Raw genomic sequence first — 21,439 nt, 5'->3', positions numbered from 1 at the left:
CTGTGATGATTAGAGCTATGGGGAGGAAGAACGGAATGGGTGGCTTATTTTCTATTTTAAAATTTTATCTATGAATTTAATACTTTGGAGCAAATTATTATTATTATTATTATTATTATTATCATTTGCAATGCCTTGTGGCCTGTGGGATTTTAGTTCCCTGCCCAGGGACTGAACCACGACCTTGGCAGTGAAAATGTAATCCTAACCAGTGGACTGCCAGAAAATTCCCTGAAGTGAATTTTTTTTTTAATTAAATAGAAAATTATCCTGATGAAATTGGAGATTATCAGGTTATGGTAGAAAGTTTCTGCATCATGGATCTTTTAGCAGGGAGATAGATAAAAAGAAAAAAATGTTTTTTTGTTTGTTTCATTAATTTTACTGTATCATAGATTTCACTGGGAGTATTGTTTCTGCAAATTTGTTCTCCCACTTTTTATTTTTAGTTTGGACTTTTTTGAGATTGTTGTAGTTTTAGGCACAGGCTTAGATTCTGAAAATCTGTCTGCTTTGAAATTGTCATTGGTATAGTTCTGGTCAAGGATTCAAAACCTTTTATTTCTTTATTTTATTCTTTGGTAGGTGCAGAGAAGGCAATGGCACCCACTCCAGTACTCTTGCCTAGAAAATCCCATGGACCGGCTCCATTCCATGGGGTTGCTGAGAGTCAGGCACAACTGAACGACTTCACTTTCACTTTTCACTTTTCACTTTAATGCATTGGAGAAGGAAATGGTACCCCACTCCAGTATTCTTGCCTGGAGAATCCCAGGGACAGAGGAGCCTAGTGGACTGCCGTCTATGGGGTTGCACAGAGTCGGACACGACTGAAGCGACTTAGTAGCAGCAGCAGCAGCAGGTGCAGAGACTGTTTCCATCAGAAGGTTATTTCATTTTCATGAGAGTAAGTATTATCCATGTTAATTTTCAGTACTTTCTGAGGTTTAGTAGGAAGTGATCATTCTCCATTGATTCATATTATGTTGTTGTTCAGTCATTTAGCAGAGTCCTACTCTTTGTGACCCCATAGACTGCAGCACGTCAGGCTTCCCTGTAATTTCCTATCCCCTGAAGTTTGCTCAAACTCATGTCCGCTGAGTCGATGATGTCATCCAACCATCTCGTCCTCTGTTGCCTTCTTCTCCTCAGTCTCTCCCAGCATCAGGGACTCTTTGCGACCCTATGGACTGTAGCCTGCCAGGCTCCTCTATACATGCACAAAATTATATTTATTTTTTGGAAACACTAGTCAAATTGTTTTCAAGGAGTTCTATTCTTTTCAGAAAAGCAATGACTAAGATTGACCTCATTCATTAAAATACCATAGATTTAGTTCCTCTGTTAAATAATTCAGATAGTCATACTATAAAAAACATATATGTTGTATCCACATATAGAACATATACATTCATAATTGTTTTGATTATATGGCCACTTCAGTAATTCATTTATTTAATAAATCTTTATTCAGTGCTCATGATGCATAGTTAGATGACGCTTTCTCTAGAATTGTGTTTATGCTAAGAAACTTACTCAAGGATGAGATTTATTGGGTCTACTTCAAAGTTTAAAAAGTGCATTTCTATATTTTAAAGGTATGAGAGAGCTATTCATTCATACTCTTAAATTTATTTCCAAAACTTGTCTGTTGAACACAGGTATGCTAGTTTGTCAAGCAAACTGAAATTGCTTTAATGAAGAGCTTGCAAAGGAGTCTACCATGTAAGGGGAACAGCAGGAGCGGATCCAGAAAGGAGACAGACTGTACTGCACTCACTGTCAAAGGCAAAGTAGCACCTGCCATCCATCTTACATTTCATGTTTCCTTAAAGGCATCTATTTGCATGCTTCTTATTTTTTACCTTACAGTTGATGAAGCTTTAATTATGTGGTACGCTTTCCTATCAATTCCAATTTATAGTTATTTCCAATTCATTCCCAGGTGTCAGATTGAATCATTTGCTTCTCTTTTAATGTTTAGGGCAGATAAATATTTCTTCCCGGTTGAGTATGTTCTTAGTTTGGTTATCGACTTAAGCACAAAGACACGAATGCAAAGAGGAGAAAGGCAATTGCCATTTCCAAATTGCCTGTGCAAATTTGCATTTAGAAATAAAAACCTAAATGGTGATATTGCAAAGAATACTTCTTAAGGACCGGCCAAAAGATAAGGCTACTTAAATAAGTGTATGTTGAGGCTATTATCAACACCCTCACACAACATCTAAATTTTCATTTATTAATGATTTTAAACAATTTTGATGTACTTCTGTTTTGTTTTGTTTTTTTTTTTTTTTTGATTCATGACTAAATATTCCAGGTCACTTGTTCTACTAAAATTTAATCATTAGGACCTCTGCACTGAGTATGAAAAACACTGCAGATTTGTGTACTAGGATTAGAATTAACTGACAGCTCAACATAAGATACTTTGGAGGAAAGGCAGAAACTGGGCACAGTTAGAGCTGTGACAGGGTGACTTCCTCAGGAACAACAAATTAGATGCCAGAAAACGAATGGGAGAGCAAAGAGGGCAAACACAGGTTTTGAATCGTGGCAACAAATAGCTGCCGTTTGTTGATTAAAAAAAAAAAAACACAATAATTTCAAAGAGATATAATTTGACTCTTTCCTTTGTTTCCTGCCCTTATTTCTATTCACATTTACATTAAGAACCTCTCTACTTTTCCAGAGTGGTGAGAATAAAGCACTACACACGTGAATCAACAAAATAATTTAACATTAGTTTAATTTTTTTATTTGTTTAGCATATAATCTTATTGTAACATCTCTATGCCGCATAATAATCTCAAACAATACTTGCTCTAAGAAAAATGACACAATTATGCACGTTTATAAACCATTCTGTTGTATAATGTTTAAAAGATGTTTTCTAATGAGCTTAACAGGAAGAAATTAAAAACAAGATAAAGCTCCTGAGAGGAAACTGCAGAGTAGTTAAGGAAATTATGCAATGCTAAATGGGCATTTAGGAAAAGCAGAGGAGAGCTCAAAGTCACACCAGAGACTGACAAGGGACTGAGGCTTTGGAACTGAAGACACTCACCAGAGGAAAGGCAGAAACCTAAATCTGTGAACACCGGAGACATGATCACCAACTTAGCTTAAGGCATTTAAGTTAAATTAGAGCAAAACAAGATGCTGCAAAGTGTCTTAGTTTCCTGTTCATGCCATTGAAGAAAGCAATGGGACAAAGCTTTCAGAGACACTGTCATTGATCCCCAGAGACTAGGGAATCCATCTTGATTCATTTCTTTGAAATTGTCTCCAAGTTAATTGGCATCAATAGATACATACAACTGCAATTTGTAGGAACATAAAAAGTATATAGAATCGGGAAGGTTAAGATAACCTTAAATGAGTCATTCATAAACGTATTGCATTGTACTAGGTACTCAGTCTCTCTGCAATGTGTCTCCCTTGAAATTATAGTCTTACTAAAAACTGTTAACAGCATTTGAGCCTGAACAAATTTGTGCAGCTAGCTTTATTTCTATAGATCTTTATGTATATCTAGGGGTATTTTTCAAATGTGTTCTAGAGGACACAATAACACAGAGGGACTTTGAATCCCATTTAACAAAATGATAAATCATTTAGTCTAAGGTAACTTTCTACAGGATTCACTGGAGAGTTCCAGATGGATTTTTGTATAATTTCTACACACTATGTTTTTCTAGAAAATTATATATTTCAGCATACTTGGAAATTGTATATTTCCTCAGTTGTGTGAGTACCTGCTGTATGCATGCTAAGACACTTCAGTCATGTTCAACCCTGTTTGTCTATGGACTGTAACCAGGCTTCTCTGTCCGTAGGATTCTCCAGGCAAAAACACTGGAGTGGGTTGCATGCCCTCCTCCAGGGGATCTTCCGGACCCAGGGATCTAACCTGCATTTCTTGCATATTCCGGATTGGCAGGTGAGTTCTTTACCACTAGCGCCACCTCGGAAGCCCATTTCCTCAGTTCTGTCAGACTAAATGTTGAACTTAGCTGAGATCATAGGTGTCTATTCTCATGTTTATTTCACATGTGTATATAGTTCACGATCTACTAGATACTTAAAAATCCACTGTATATGTTGTTCACTATGTATTAGGTATTTAAAATCCACCATCTTTTTGCAGGCATCTTAATTTAAAATGTTAGAATCAAATTGAATCCCTGCCTCTTTCTTCACACAAGCTCTTCTGGTAGAAAATGAGACTGTATCTTTTGCTCTCTTTCTCCCTCAAACCTTTTGTCGACCTAATTACTAAATCCTATGGCTCACCCACTTAACTGTATCTCAAATCCCTCCTCTCCTCTGATTCAGTTCAGACACTCATCAACCCTTGTTCTTCCGATCCAAGCAATGTGCTCCATTGCTGCCAGAATAATTAGACAAAATGAAGAACTGTATGTAGCTGGTGCTTTCTTAAAAAAATGCTGCCTTAGATAATACAGGTAGCATTTTATTTTTGTATCAACCCTCTTCATGATGCTGACTCTGCTATTTTTCCACTTTCATTTTGCACAACCTCTGCTACAAATCCTGGGATCCGGCCACACCAAATCACGCACATTTTTCCAAATGTCACCTTTGTTCATTCTGTCCTCCCTAACAAATATGCTCTCCCTCTCAATGCCTGTCTTCTTTCCTGGAAAATACTTGAATATTTTTCTCTTTCCTGGTCTCCTTACATCTGAAGCGTTGATCATTTTATTATTTGGGCGTTAAATATATTTATAGCATAAATGTTTTTGTATCATTCTACACTTATATTTCTGTAAATAAGCTTACATGCTTATGTATCTAAATGTACATGTATATTATACTTATATTTATGCAACTTATGTATAACTTACATCTATAGACAAAAGCAAACAAAAGAGTGAGGGAGACAATGTGTGTGAGAGAATCTACAATGTAGTAAAATAAAAATGCATGTATATGTGTGTGAGAAAAAAAAGTGTTATGAATTTATAATCTTTCAAAATGCAAACGATTTATTAATGTTTTGTTTATTTATCACTATAATATTATCAGTTATTATTTTTATCATACTTCCTTCCACATAGTAGTAAGTGTTTAATAAATCAAAGAGTGCTTTAATAGCATGACTTCATTGTAATTCTTCCAAATTATAGGTACTAGGTCCATAGGGAAAAATCCTACAAATATATGAGGATATTTTTGTGATCCCAGTAAAAATCAGAGCCATTATCTAACCTATATAAATAGTAGAACAGTGCTTTTGACTATAAGAATATACTTTTTTTTCTACATTAAAAAAGGGGGGAAAGAGACATTTTTAATTTCTTTCCATCCTTTCTCAGGCTAAAGTATCTTCCTTGGGACACACCTGACTATTGCTCTACTTGAAATCTGTTTGATAATTTTAAAATATGCAGATCAGCCTGGGGTCTACATTAACTTAGAATCCTCAGTAGAGGAGAGGCTGACTCTATTTACAAAGTGAAAATCAGCACTTATTAAATCACACCTCCCTGGTACCAGGCAGGGATTACGGTAGTCTCACAACTCACTGAAAGTACATGATTAAAATCTCTGTGTGTATCATATAGACATTTCCTTGAAAGACCTTGTCTCATGAAAACTTGTTTATTTACCCACCAAACAGTAGAAGGATCCAATAAAGCATTCACTTGTGTTTGGTCCTTAGATATTGCAAAGGCACCTCAGATATGCAGATGATACCAAATAGCAAAGAGAAACTAAAGAGCCTCTTGATGAAGATGAAAGTAAAAAAGCTGGCTTAAAACTCAACATTCAAAATACTAAGATCATGGCATCCAGTCTCATCACTTTATGACAAATAGATGGGAAAAAATGGAAATAGCAGGAGATTTCATTTTCTTGGGCTCCAAAATCACTATAGGTGGTGACTACAGCCATGAAATTAAAAGATGCTTGCTCCTTGGTAAAAAAGCTATCATCAACCTACACAGTGTATTAAAAAGCAGAGATATCACTCTGCCAAAAAACATTCATATAATCAAAGCTATGATTTTTCCAGTAGTCATGCAGAGATGTGAGAGTTGGATCACAAAGTAGGTTGAGCGCCAAAAAAATTGACAGTTTCGAACTTATGGTGCTGGAGAAGACTCTCGAGAGTCCCTTGTATAGTAAGGAAATCAAACCAATCAATCCTAAAGGAAATCAGTCCTGAATATTCACTGGAATGTTGAAGCTGAATCTCTAACACTTTGGTCACCTGATGGGAAGAGCCAACTCACTGGAAAAGACCCTGACACTGGGAAAGACTGAGGACAGGAGGAGAAGGGGGCAACAGAGGATAAGATGGCTAGATGGCATCATCAACACAATGAACATGAGTTTGAGCAAAGTCTGAGAGAAAGGGAAGGACAGGGAAGCCTGCTGTGCTGCAGTCCATGGAGTCGTGAAAATTCAGACATGAGTTAGCAAATGAACAACAACTGACAAAGTTTTGATTTACCTGGGTTTGTATCAAAATACATGGGTATTTTATGAATTCATTATGTCTCATCTGAAGTTGTTCCCTTTTACAGCCAACTAGTGAACCACTGAATTAACTAAAGGAAAGATTCATCAGGGAAGATAAAGAGAATCTTTGATGTGGCAATTTCTTTTTGAGTATAATGGTTAGAAGCACAGATTTTTGAGCCATCGAAACTGTTATTTCTTTTCCAGCTGTAAAACAATGAACAAGTGACTTAAGTTTCATGTTTTTATTGAACTAATAAAAGGGGAGATAAATGTTACATTATTATAATTATACAGATATGAAGATTAAGTGAGTTACTTTTACATTATATTGTACAGTGTTTAATCCACGTTATAACATTGTGCCTATTACTATTATTTTCATACTGTTGCTGTATTTTATTTAAGTGTAGGCAAACCAGACAATCCCTATTTATGTTATTTAATGAGCTAAATAAATGTAGCCAATAAAGGTCATTCAGTTAAAACAAACAAACATAGTTATGAAACCTCTTCCAGGCTTTGAGTGATTCTAGAATTGCATGCTATGGTATCTGAATTGTCTGTATTTCTGTATAATCTTTAAATATAATTTTATAGAAAAGTGTTAGCATCAAAATACTCAGAAAATTAGTCTCATTAAGTTTATATGTACATCCAATGTCCCATCATCTTAAAAAAAAAAAACCTTTCCTATAAGTAGAAGTTCTCTGCTAGTTTTCAGAACCAACAACCAAATGATAAAAAATTGATTTTTGTTACCATTCTCAATGTCGCAACCAAAAAAAAAGTAAGCAGCAATAAATTTACTCTTTGGAGGGCACTTGGGATAGATCTGTAAGCTTGCATAAGAAATACATCACATTGTCACAAATTTGATGTTAATTATCTATGAATAGTTGACTCATTGGAAAAGACCTTGATGCTGGGAGGGATTGAGGGCAGGAGGAGAAGGGGACGACAGAGGATGAGATGGCTGGATGGCATCACCTACTCAATGGATGTGAGTTTGAGTAGACTCCAGGAGTTGGTGATGGACAGGGTGGCCTGGAATGCTGCAGTTCATGGGTCACAAAGAGTCACACACAACTGAGTGACTGAACTGAACTGAACTGATACATAATATTCTGAAATATATTAAGAGATCAAAAATAAATAAATACAAAGAAGCCCATTACTCAATTATACATTTTTGGAGCTTATAAATTCTCTCTCGTCATAAATTCCCAGCTCAACTACTACATAAATGTATTTGATACTGATTCCTGACTTCCACTTGTCCATCTAAGCTGTCTGCAAAGAGGTCTGTGTCTTAAATAGACCAGGGGTGTGGTCCTAAGACAACTGGGTTTCTCTGGAGGCCATATGCATTACTAAGTGGATAATAAAATAATCTCCTTTCTTTTCTCTGTGTTGCAATGTGTGGAAAATCGGCCACATATGAATAACAAGCTGTGATCTTCTCAAACTATGTTCTAAAGTTGTTTTCTTTTTTTTTTTTTTTTTTGCCAGATCTCAGTCAGATGTTCTTTTTTATTCTTGAGTGTGTGCTTGCTATGTCACTTCATTTGTGTCTGACTCTGTGTGACCCTGTGGAGCCTGCCACGCTCCTCTGTCCATGGGATTCTCCAGGCAAGAATACTAAAGTGGGTAGCCATGCTCTCCTCCAGGGGATCTTTCCGACCCAGGGATCACACTTAGATCTCTTTCATCTCCTGCAATTGCAGGTGGGTTTTTTTGACCACTAGCACGAGCTGGGAAGCCCCTCCTTCTTGAGTTCTAGTGAAATACTGTCCCATCCAAGTACTACAGCCAAGTCTTCTGGACATCAGCTGGTTGACTAGAACCTTCATCATCTACATAACTGCTTTTGTAAACTTTCTCTAGGCATGGACCTTCCTTTCCAATGTCTTTTTTTTTTTTTTTGGCATTTTGTTTCTATTTTTCTCTTTTTGGAATGTATTTGCAAGAGTCTTACCATACAATATCTTCTTCTGTATTAAGGCAATGAGACTAGCCTTGCCTCTGCAGATCATCTATTCCTTAATCACTGATTCTGATTCAAGAGGAAACGCTATCCTAGCATTATTCCAGAGGTGCTTTTTAAAAAGACCATTTGGGCACAAATCCCACTGTCCTAGGTGTTTTTGCCAAGGCTACAATGATCAGGTTCCAGTACTTTAATCTCTTCATAGTCCTTTTCCACAAAGCCTATTTTGTTTTCTGATTTTTAGGGAAAGAAGGAAGTATGTGGGGTAAAAGAAACTAAAATATTCAATTGAAAATACCAGGTGGATAGAATACAGGTGATGGAGTGTGACGTCTGTCTATCCTAGCACAATGAAACATAGTAAAATTCAAGGACCATTGGATGTTTGACTGCCTGAAGAGCAGAAACATTTGCTCTGAAGTCCTCATCCATGGATGTTATTTTATTCATATGAGGTAAGTTCATTCATTTTGCTGAAGTTATAGGTACTTTAGACTTAAGGCACTTTTATTTACTTTTTGGCTATCAGTGAGTAACAGCACAGCATCAGAGCAAGAAAAGCAAGATTAGAAACATTGTACATTCTCGTGGAGAAGGAATAAGGAAAGGAGGCAAATCATTATGTAAGGAAAAGCAGGAAGCTTGAGACATGGATTAATCCCTGGGTCGGGAAGATCCCCTGGAGAAGGGCATGCAACCCACTCCAGTATTCTTGCCTGGAAAATCGCATGGACAGAGGAACCTAGAGGCTACAGTCTATGGGGTCGCAAAGGGTCAGACACAACTAAAGCAACTTAGCTGGCACTAACACCAGGAGAAACTATATGTTACAGTTACTACTGAAAACATTTACTATAAGTGACCTTATTTGTTAATTGCAGCACTCTAAGTACTATATTGGAGAAGGAAATGGCAACCCACTCCAGTACTCTTGCCTGGAAAATTCCATGGACAGAGGAGCCTTGTAGGCTTTAGTCCATGGGGTTGCAAAGAGTCAGACACGACTGAGCGACTTCACTTCACTTCACTTCATTTCAAGTACTATATATGCAGGAACTGACAATTAGAGAAGCAAAATTGTCTAATTGTATGCATTTTCTATTTTCAAAATTATTCAGGTCTCCTTAGAGAAAGGACCTATTCATGCTGAAAGTAACTAGTCCTTTATTCTTCCTTCTGTTCTTCATGTACTTACCCCATGGCCAGACATCATATTGTATTTTGATGCGATCATCACTTACTTTTCTACACCTTCCACCAGTAACTCATGTCCTTGGTTAACTGTAGCCCTAATTCTTGCTTTGAGTCTGGATAAAGGATGCTCTCAAAAATTATCTACTGAGCCACCCTTAATCTAGGATTTCTTTTTAACTATTACAATATAGTCCTTCTCTATTTTATTTTCTTGTTCACCTAAGCTTTTTAAAGTACAGGCATTATTTCTTTGATCCTCTTTCTGACTATCTTTTATTCCTCAATTTACAACCCTACACCTTCTTTAAATGATTTCTACTAAAACCAGTTGGGGAAGATCATCCACAATTACCCTCATTATGTAAATTCCAGTAGCTGCTACTCAAAACTCATTTTATCTGACTTTGAAGCAGTTGTCACTCTTGTTCTTTTCTATCCTTTGTTATTCTGGTTTTCTTGTATCAAGTTATAAAAATAGATTCAAAATAGATAATACAGAAAAGTAAACATTAAAAGCATCACCGAAGATATTTCTCACCACCACTTTGAAGCAATCTTTTACCATTTTCTTTTTCTACTTGCACAAAATATGTCCTTTGCTAATATCCTGCATTGCTAATTTTGCTAATTTCCAACTTCATGAATTCTCCTTGTTTCCCTGCCCTTATGGCTTGTAGTAGTTCGAAGAAAGGGTTTGTATGAAAATATAGATTATTTCAAAAATATCTTCCATTGTAAAGGATGCACTCAGTTCTCCTCCCCTCTGTTTGGAAAAGTGTTGCTTCTCTGTTCGCCCATTAAATTCTGTCCCAAGTTCCCTTATCACATGTATCATTTCATATTGAAATATTCTCTCCCCTGCTAGACAGTAAGCCATTTGTAATCAGGATTCAAGATGTTAGAGAACAGTTAACATACAAAAACACCTGCCTTGGCCAGGTACAATAATAACTGCTTGCATGAGCTGCCTCACAATGTGAGACCCCAATAAGAAATTGGAGTGCTGCTGTGGAAAACTGAGAGAATTTGGGAGGGGCCAAAAGGATGGAGAGATGCCAGCTCCTAGTATGTCCTGTCAACCCACCAGAAACCCTGAAGCTAAAACTCATCTTTTCTGAGATGTGTGCACCATTAAGGACAAGCAGGATGACTGGCCAGAGACAACCTGGAAAGCTAACCCCATTATCGTAAAACCTGAGACGGTGCCATATGGCAGAGCGGTTCTGGTTCTCCTGGGTTCCTTTTCCCCTGGGGCTCCTTCCCAATAGACTTTTGCTTTGTCAGTATGTTTGTCTCCTCAGACAATTCATTTCCAAGTGTTAGTCAAGAGCCCACTCTCAGGCCCTGAAAAAAGTCCTCTTTCTGGTAACAAAAACTTATTAACCCTCATATGCTTAATTGCAAGCACTGTGCCTATCATCGGAAGGAAAGCAATATATATATATATTTTTTTTCACTAATTATTTTTAAAATCAGAGTCACTTGAAACAACCTAGGATTCTGAAATAATTTCAACAGATACATTGTTTTGGTAGTGAAAATCCAATTTACTATCTGGAGAAAAACCCCCAAATCCTTTTGGAACTCAGTTTTTAGGTGCACCTCAACCTTCTAATCCATTGCTTCTCTTTTAGAACCATGCTAAGGTGCACATGTCTTACCAATGTTCACATGCGTATACCTGTAAAGCCACAAGACCATAATGGGAACTTAGATCACACATTTAGCTGTGTTTTTTTTTTTTTTTTTTCAATAATAATTTACTATTGCCAATGTTTCTGTGAATGCAGGGCTCACTGATCTATTCCCCCAGCAACCTTCTTGTTTGGTATGATCCAGCCACCTTGGTCTTCATTTCTTGACCATCAACTTCCATTCAACATCACTCAGCTTCCTATTCAGAGTTGCCCATCTGCTGTTTCCTTTGCTTGAAGGACTTTCCCACCTTTGTGTGAGTGTGCGCTCAGTCACTCAGTCATGTCTGACTCTTTGTGACCCCATAGGCTGTAGCTCATCAGGCCTCTCTGTCCATGGGATTTCCTAGGCCAGAATACTGGAGCAGGTTGCTATTTCTTACTTCAGGGGATCCTCCTTACCCAGAGATTGAACCTGTCTCGTGCCTCTCCTGCATTGGCAGGCAAATTCTTTTCCATTGTGAACTATTACATTTTGAAGTGTTTAGGTGAAATATCACCTCATGAGCAAGATCTTCCCTTATCAAACCCCTTGGAACACTCATGTTTCTCTTTTTACCCAGAACTGAGTGAATACCATGTCTGTATCATCGTTTTGTTTTTTTTTTTTCTTTTGTATCATCTGCCTCTCCCATTTTAATGAACGATCATAGGGACAAAAAGCATTTATACAATAGTGTTTGGAAAAAGAGCGTCTCAATAAATAAATTTTTAAATGAAAGAATTTCTGATTTCACTTGAAGAGATCCTCAAATAATATCAAAGTTTCTCAACCTTGGGTCAGATAATTTTTTGTCAAGTGACTTGTAGGGATGGTGAGCAGCATTTCTGGCTTACATCCAATGGATACCAGTAGTAGTGACCAGTTGAGACAAACAAACATGTCTTAAGATATTGTTAAATATATTTTGGGAGACAAAACTGTCTCTGATTGAGATCAATTTTTACAGATCTACACAATAAATAAGATAAGCAATGAAGGACATGTGGGCTTTCATCTGTTTCTATTCCTTCCAAATAACTGAGATATTTATCTCCTACAGACGTACCATATTAGAAAATGTTGAACTTGGATTAACTTGCATGGAAGTTTAAGTTTTAACCCAGTTTTATAATATTAAACAACAATAAAAATAGAGCAGTACTTGTACACATTAACGTAATTGAGCACAGAAATACATTAGTAGCCAACTACTGAGTCAAGTACTTCATATACTCAAAATTATTTAATCTTACCACTCCACGGGGTATGCACAGCCATCCAGTTTTACTGAATGGCACTGGAATGGCACCTTCTATTAAGAGGTCATTCAAATGGACCAACATGAGAAAGCTTGCAAATGAAGAAGACAGAGTTGGGCTCATGAGAATGACTCCATAGTCTGTCCTAAACTGTCTCATATGGCAGACACCAGTTAAGTCACTAACCTTCATGCAGTTATTGATTGCGAATATCTGACTTGAGTTTGATATAACTGGAATATACTTGATGAAAGAGAATATTTCAAAGATTTATGTGACAAAAGAATGTAAAACATCTGTATAAGTTTTATATTAATGATATGTTTAAAGGATAATATTGGGTTAAAATATATGATTAAAATTAATATGCCCTGCTTATTTTAATTTTTTAAGTATGGCTGATAGAAAATTTAAAATTACATTTGTGGCACACATTCTTGGTTTGCATTCTATTTTTATTAGGCAGTACTAGTTTGTTCTCTTTATTATTTCCACTCTGAACCTCCTTTACTTCTGCATATTGGGTATGATAATAATAGCAATGTGTGTATACAAGTAACTTGTGAGTGTCAGTGATATGCTACATATGAAGGTCTTCATAACCTGTGGAATTCTCACCAAACATTGGCTATTTAGTGAAGTGAGATGAGAAATTAAAACCTAGTTTTCTGCATATTAGTTAACTTAGACTATCAAGTAACATTCTAATTGCCATGACTGAGTGTTCCCAATAGTAAGATATGGTTGCAAATATTCATAGGAGAAAAGATAATTGAGAAAATAAAAATCCATAAATTATATTTCCATTTATAATTTAAACATAATGAGACAGGATACAGGATGCTCTAAAACTTCTTCTAACATATTATGGTATACATCTGGAGTTGGGCATGGATTTCAAACCAATTCTGCCATTACTTGCAGTTCATCCTTAATGTCTATAACATTCATTTTCTCATTTGTAGAATGGAGTTCAGATACTAACTTCAATGGGTTATGACAAAATAAAGTAGGTCAATAGGTAACTTGATGCATGGTGAAATGAAAATGCTATTCAGAAAACATGCTATGCTCTTTCTTTTCATTATTATTATTATTATTATTACTATTACTATTATATCCTGGCTTGTGTAATGTGCCTACCAGATACCAACCACAAAATCTGACTTAACAAAAGAAAACAATGTAATCAGTGAATGAATAAATAAAGGTATTGTGGTAGAAGAAAAATGATATAACAAATTTTACTGGATATTTTCATCTGTTCAAATGTCTCTTTTTTCCATTTAATTAGAATCTATTAATTTGTTTATCAAATGCATACATTTTAAATAGGCTGTGTATTTTGGATACATGTGCATATATGTTCTTGAGAACTGAAACTCTAATAATCCTGGAACTTCCCTGCTGGTCCAGGGGTTAAGAATCCACCTTCCAGTGCAGGTAGCATGGGTTCAATCCTTGGTCAGGGGACTGAAATCCTGCATGACACAGGGCAACTAAGCCCATGGGCTGCAACTAGAGAGGAGCCTGCATGACACAGGGCAATTAAGCCCATGGGCTGCAACTATAGAGGAGCCTGCATGATACAGGGCAATTAAGCCCATGGGCCGAAACTATAGAGGAGCCTGCATGATACAGGGCAACTAAGCCCATGGGCCACAACTATAGAGGAGCTTGCATGACACAAGGCAACTAAGCCCATGGGCCACAACTATAGAGGAGCTTGCATGACACAGGGCAACTAAGCCCATGGGCCACAACTATAGAGGAGCTTGCATGACACAGGGCAACTAAGCCCATGGGCCACAACTATAGAGGAGCCTGCATGATACAGGGCAACTAAGCCTATGGGCCTCAACTAGAGAGGAGCCTGCATGCCAAGATGAAATAGCCTACATGTGGCCACTAAGACCCAATGCAGCCAAATAAATCAATTAATTAACATTAAAAATAAAATGTAAAAAAATAATAAAATGTAATAATCCTCTTAAGGGTCATTTTTACTCAAAATACTTTTCTCACAAATACTTCTGCTCATTGTGGACTGTGCAGCTAGTTACAGCTTGTTTTTCTGGATTCGCATCCTATTCTCTTGGTAAGACAGGAATGACAGGAACGTTGCTCAGTCGTGTCTGACTCTTTGCGGCAGGCTCCTCTGTCCATGGGATTTTCCAGGCAATAGTACTGGAGTGGATTGCCATTTCCTTCTCCAGCGTATCTTCCTGACCCAGGGGTCGAACCCGGGTCTCCTGCATTGTAGACAGATGCTTTACCGTCTGAGCCACCAGGGAAGTTCCCTTGGTAAGAGGCTCATGCTAAAAGGTGGTCAGAAATGTAAAATGTGAAATTTAAGTTTTAGCGTACAGGCATGTCTTTACAGCTGTTCTGAAAGAACTATAAAGATTTATTCTTGATTTTTTTTCCCTGCCAGTACTAAAATTACCCTGAAGTTGAAGCCTGATAATTGGAAAACAGGATAAGCAGACACCTTTCTCTCTGTGTTTTGGGTCAAATACCACAATAGCAATGGCTGAAGGACATGTAAATTAAATATCTAACAAAATATCATCAAAAATACATGAGTATATGATTAGTCCACTCAAGATTATTCTATATAAATTTTATAATCTTTCAACACACATGATTTTAAACAATTTGATTAAAATCATGCATCATTAATAATCAAAGTTAGATAAAACTGGTACAAGAAGAAAGGTGAAATGCTTCTAAAGAGTCAAAACAACACAGTAATTCTTAGCCTATAATTCTTTCTGTGTAATGATCTTTAGTGTAAACATATAAATATCATGTAATGCTATTGCTTTTTACATTTTGATACATAAACACAAAATTACATAAGGCCAAAAAAAAAAAGCTAAAATTAGGAGATCAATTTAGAAGTTAATATGCAGCAAATGTTAAAAATTAAAAACATAAATCATCCCAAAGCCTCTGTTTTATACCACATTTCCTAACAATGTGAGAATCCATCTTGAAATAAAGGGTCTTTTAGATTAACAGGAAATTGACCGTGTCTTGGCAATGTCCTCTAAGACCCAGTATCATCTGCTCTAGCTGCATGTTTTCTAAAAAATTTGTATAAAAAAGAATAAACAAATGTAATTATATGGTCAGATGCTAATGGTTCTTAACCTATTCCTGACCTGTTTCGAGAATTTGAAGGATTCATTTTATACCACAAAATAAATCTATAAATAGATCAGAAATACAAACGTTTTAGTAAGATTGTTATTCCAAACACATGTAAGCCTAGCACAGAGCTAGCAAATGGAAGTCTGATTAGTTATAAGTTTCTCCCTATGTAGTTCTTTTTGCCTAGGTCTTTTTTTTTTGGCTAAGTCTTTATAACATGAAAAATTAGCTATTTTACTGAAAAATGTTATCCTTAAATTAGAATCTTTCTTATTAAACTCTAAGTAGAAATAAACACATTCATTGTGAAAGTATAACTTAGTTTTTTTTAATAAAACATTTCCTTTGCTAACTGATAGAAATAGTTCTTAGATGATAATCATAGACGTAGAACATATAGGTACATATAAATATATATGGAGAGAGCTTGTGATCATAGAGCCCTCTGTCTCTGAAAGAACTATGTTTGAAATGTTTAATTTTTATCTTTTAAAAACAATGAATTCACCAGCATATACATCTATTTTCTTCATCCTTGTAGCACATTTCAATCTGTTTTAAAAGAAATGATTGACAGTTGCTTTTTCTCTTTTCTTTTTTCACTTTAAAGCTTTTGCCCTGCAGAAAGGCCGTTAAAGAAAGCTTACTCTGGGGAAAGCGCGGGGGATTGTCATTGACGTCTGTTAGCGTGATGTTGACCGTGGTGGTCCCTGATAAGCCTCCCATCTGGCCGCCCATGTCTTTGGCCTGGATTACCACCTGATATTGCTCCCTATTTTCTCTGTTCATGTTTGGTAAAGCAGTCCTTATGATACCTTGAAGAAAAAAAAGAAAACTTTTATTATGGTCATTAAAATCTCAATTGTTATTTGATTAAGCTCACAAATTGCAAATCCAATGTAGTGATTTTTGAAAGACAAAAATGTTTTCTCCATTGCTTTTTATTGTCTAGATTGTAAAAATGATTCTTAGAAAAATTTTCCAATTTGTGAGGTTCTTCTATTTTCTAAAGAATGTCATTTATGCTATCTAGTGCCCTAAACCCAAATGGAAAAATATAAAAGCAGGTATATTCCCATTAGTTTGCACAATCATTCAACTTTGAGTTCTTATATTTTTAATTGTGGCATCATCACTCTTCTGTGAGTATTAATGTTAAGGTGATGTTCCTCTTTTTAAAACGTATAACGATCATAGAGTTTATTAAATAAATACTGATTCATGATTCCTGACCTGTTTCAGGCTCCACAGAGAAATATGGCTGCCCTTGAAGTATGCTGTAAATGACTCTGGCGCTGTTTCCATAGGATGGGTCATCGGCATCTGTAGCTGTGACTTGCACCACAGAAGTACCTGAAGTATCCAAATTCAGCTTAGTTCTGCACAGTACCAGAAGGAGGAGCAAAAGCACTGGTTTTCATGGAAGACTTGAATGATTTTTGGCTTTAATAATGACCTCTTAAAGAAACTTTTGTATATAATTTATATGAAAAAATATAGAGAGAGTTATTACAGGTAAACTTTGAATTCAACAAGGTATTTTATTCAGCTAACAAGTGCATTTCATTCATGTAATAGATAATGCTGATAGTGTATCAGATTATAGTACAGGCAGACACTTTACAAATGCTCCGATTTGATATTTAAATTCACTTTCACATAATAGATTTGTTTCGTGTAAAGGGCATATCTAATCACAAAGGAGTAAGTATGCTTTTCTTTCCCTCTCTCCACTAATTAACTATAAAAATAATTAACATCTGCTCCAGAATACAGTTTTATGAATAGATTAAATTCTAAATTTAGAAACAGTCCAAGATGATCCCAAGTCCCATGAACTATTAAAAGCTATTAATAAAGTTCAAAATATATAAAAGGGCTTTATATTAAGGTGATTGCCAAAAGTCTTTGGGATTTAGTGAAGTAAATATTAAATAATAATCCCTGAACAATGCTTTTGAGAAAAGCAGTGTGACATTTTCTATTTGTTACAAGGAAAATATATCAGAATTACTTCATCAGTTTACTTCTCTTACATTTGAGAAATGAATATATTTTACTAAATTTGAATACACATCTCTATAAATGTTATCATTTCCTGATATTTACTTTTCTGTAGTTCTTATTTAACAAAAATATGAAATCAGTCTTAATTTTCTTTGCCTACCAACAACTTCTATTTATTTATTGAAAAGCAAATTCTATTTTCTTGAAAGTTATACTTCCAGTTTTTTCACACATTCTGTTTCACAGCTTTTGCAACTTAATTTTGTAATTCTGTATCCATTTGTCATTAGCTTTTGATTTTTAACTGGTTTATTTGAATAAGAGATTTATATCAGGAAAATTTTATATATAATGGCTATAGTGAAATATTTTTTAAAAATTAATGTGAAGTAGTAAAAAAATCTAATTAATTTCATTGTTCATGTCATCTAGGTAATACAAACTCTTTAGACAAATTACAATGAGAGTACACATATAAAGACTCCAGATTACATTGATAGTGTTCTAAGTGTACTTATATTTGGAGTCAGAATTTTACACAACTATTCTCCAAATACATGTGACAAACATTTGTATTTTCATAGTTTTCTACTGAAGTTCAATGGTATTTTCTTGGATTTTTGAGGGAAGTGTCTATTATATTGTAGAAATTTACTAACCCATAGGAGGTGAAAAATGCATTAATCTTTTTTCTGACTCATTTTTTATTCATAAAATTAAGTATGTACTCTTAGGAAATCAAAGATTTCCTAAATTAAGATGACTTCAGTTAATTGAGCACAATATTCTAAGAATTTCTTGATAACTATTTTTTATATATTTTTAATGCCACCATAAACATTGTAAATGAACTCACCTACAACTGACATTTCAGGAACACTCGCTGTATAAATTTCCTCTGGGAATGTTGGCTCATTGTCATTGATATCATGGATTTTGATCACAAACTCAGACTCTGGTTCTACTGGCCTCAAAGTTCTTCTGTTAATAGCTTGTGCACGTAGAGTATAAAAGGCCTTTTCTTCCCTATCAATTCTTCTTGTGGCATGAATGTCACCTGTTTTTTCATCAATAATAAAAAGAGTACCAGCTCCGTCTCCAGATAAAATATATTTGAGGGATCCATCTCCTTTATCTTGGTCTGAATGAAGCTAGGGGAAATAAAAATGAGCATATCCATGATAATGTCTAAAGGTACATAATGCAGAAAGAATTCAAAGAAGGTCTCTCAAGCCCCATCTTTGAATAATGGGGTCAGTTATCTTAGTTCTTGAAATGAGAGCTGAATAAGTATGATCACACTCAACTATATACTTTAAACAATAGGACTAGCCATTTCCATATCAGTGTGATTTTTATTCTAAATGGAAAAAAGTAATAAAATAGACCAAACACAGCTCCTTTCTTTGCTTAGCTTGGTAAATAACCATTTCTGTACGCAAATAACTCCCGACAAAGACGTAAGTCATCAGTCTTGATATGCTGATGTAAACACTGCCGCTCTCATCTCTTGCTGTGAATGGAAAATCCTTTTACTCTCATATTACACACAACATTTATCTCCTGTAAACTTATTATTAATTACTGCATTTCTGTTGGGGAATTCACAGTATCTTAAGGATTGAAGGACAGACAAAGTTGCATGACACAGCTCCTACATTAGAAAACTTACCCATCATTCTTTGATTCATACAAAAAACAGCAGCTGCCCCAAGAAATCTATCTTCTTAACAAGTGTAAACAAGTTTTATGCAGAAACAATGCAATACAGAGCAACAACACTAATCTTCTAGAATCTAGTCATCACATGCATTCATGTGGCTTCAGCCCTGTGCACATCCCATTCCAGTCCTAATACTGTCCAGGAGCCCATGTATCATTTGGCAATTGTCCTGGAAAAGGCATGGCACCCCACTCCAGTACTCTTGCCTAGAAAATCCCATAGACGGAGGAGCCTGGTAGGCTGCAGTCCATGGGGTCGCGAAGAGTCGGACACGACTAAGCCACTTCCCTTTCACTTTTCACTTTCATGCCTTGGAGAAGGAAATGGTAACCCACTCCAGTGTTTTTGCCTGAAGAATCCCAGAGACGGCGGAGCCTGGTAGGCTGCCATCTATGGGGTCGCACAGAGTTGGACACAACTGAAGCGACAGCAGCCCAACAATTGCCCTGTAGTATCCATGGAGGATTGATTCCAGGATCCCAGTGGATGCTAAACTCTGAAGTTTCTTGAATCCTGACAAAATGGTGCAGTGAAGTCCTGTGTGTGTGTGTATCAGTCACTAAGTCATGTCCATTTCTTTGTGACCCCATGGACTGTAGCTCATCATGCTTCTCTGTCCATGGAGTTCTCCAGGCAAGAATATTGCAGTGGGTTGCCATGCCCTCCTCTAGGGGATCTTCCTGACCCAGGGATTGAACCTGGGTCACTTTCATTGAAGGCAGATTCTTTACCATCTGAGCCACCAGGGAAGCCCTCAGCCCTCAGTATCTATAGGTTGAGCATCCGTGGGTTCTACCACCCGTGGATTGTGCACTATTTTTACCACCTGAGATTGGTTGAATCTCCATGTTGATTCAGATGGTAAAGAATCTGCTTTGAATGCCAGAGACCTGGATTCCACCCCTGGATTGGGAAGGTCCCCAGGAGAAGGGAATGGCTACCCACTCCAGTAGTCTTGCCTGGAGAATTCTGTGGACAGAGGAATCAGGTAGGATACAGTCCACGAGGCTGTAAAAAGTCAGAAACGATTGACACTTTCACTTTTCACAGACACTGAGCTCACAGTTGTGTAGGGGTGACTGTATATTGTTTTTAACAAATTCACACTAGACCGGCCTCAAGATTAAAGCTTCATAATAATGGGTAAATCTGGCCTTTGGTAGCCTGGCCTGGAGAAGGGACTCTTCAGGATCTAGAAGCAATTTAAGGATGTTTGGGCAGGGAATAATGAGTCTCAAGTACTTTGAGCATGGTCTGGAAGTGGATGTGCCAGTTTCAGATATGAAAACTCCCTTGCTTGTCACAGAATTCTTCCCCTGAAGGTAGAGACTTAGCCATAAGATAAACAGAGCATGGCTCTGTAAAACACAAGGATTGTAAGTTTTTCTCTAACTGCATCACCCAACCAATAAACATTTTTTTTAATGCTATGATCATGGTTTGATTACTTATAGTAAGAGATTATCATTTAAATTTTTTATTTTGCTTTTTATCTGGTAAGAAATAGAAAAACAATGTGTAGATTTTTGAAGTTTTGGTAGAGCATGTATTATTACTTAGACATCATCATGCCCATGTTGTCTTTTTAAAAATTGAAGTATAGTTTTGGACTTCCCTGATAGCCTAGTTGGTAAAGAATCTGCCTGCAATGCAGGAAACCCCAGTTCAATTCCTGGGTTGGGAAGATCTGTTGGAAGAGGGACAGGCTACCCACTCCAGTATTCTTGGGCTTCTTTTGTGGCTCAGCTAGTAAAAAATTCATCTGCAATGTGGGAGACCCAGGTTGAATCCCTGAGTTGAGAAAGTCCCCTGGAGAAAAGACAGGTTACCCACTCCAGTATTCTGGCCTGGAGAATTCTATTGACTGTATAGTCCATGGGGTCGCAAAGAGTCAGACACCCTGAGTGACTTTCCCTTTCACTTTCAAAGTTGATTTAC

General features: G+C 36.4%; 1 protein-coding gene across 1 annotated transcript in view; it reads right to left on the bottom strand.

Moving 5' to 3' along the window:
• The window catches only part of LOC138421805 (cadherin-10), a 187,446-nt gene that overhangs the window by 36,831 nt on the left and 129,176 nt on the right, over window positions 1-21,439 (bottom strand). The window contains exons 3-5 of the mRNA XM_069556163.1: window positions 18,635-18,929; window positions 17,005-17,124; window positions 16,419-16,586 (exon numbers count right to left, since the gene is read on the bottom strand). Of these exons, the coding sequence (XP_069412264.1) occupies window positions 16,419-16,586; window positions 17,005-17,124; window positions 18,635-18,929 (583 nt within the window). The remainder of the gene's footprint in view (window positions 1-16,418; window positions 16,587-17,004; window positions 17,125-18,634; window positions 18,930-21,439) is intronic.

This window comes from Ovis canadensis, chromosome 16 (genome assembly GCF_042477335.2).
Source record: "Ovis canadensis isolate MfBH-ARS-UI-01 breed Bighorn chromosome 16, ARS-UI_OviCan_v2, whole genome shotgun sequence".
NCBI classification, from domain to species: Eukaryota; Metazoa; Chordata; class Mammalia; order Artiodactyla; family Bovidae; genus Ovis; species Ovis canadensis.
This window is presented reverse-complemented; position numbering and strand designations above follow the sequence as displayed.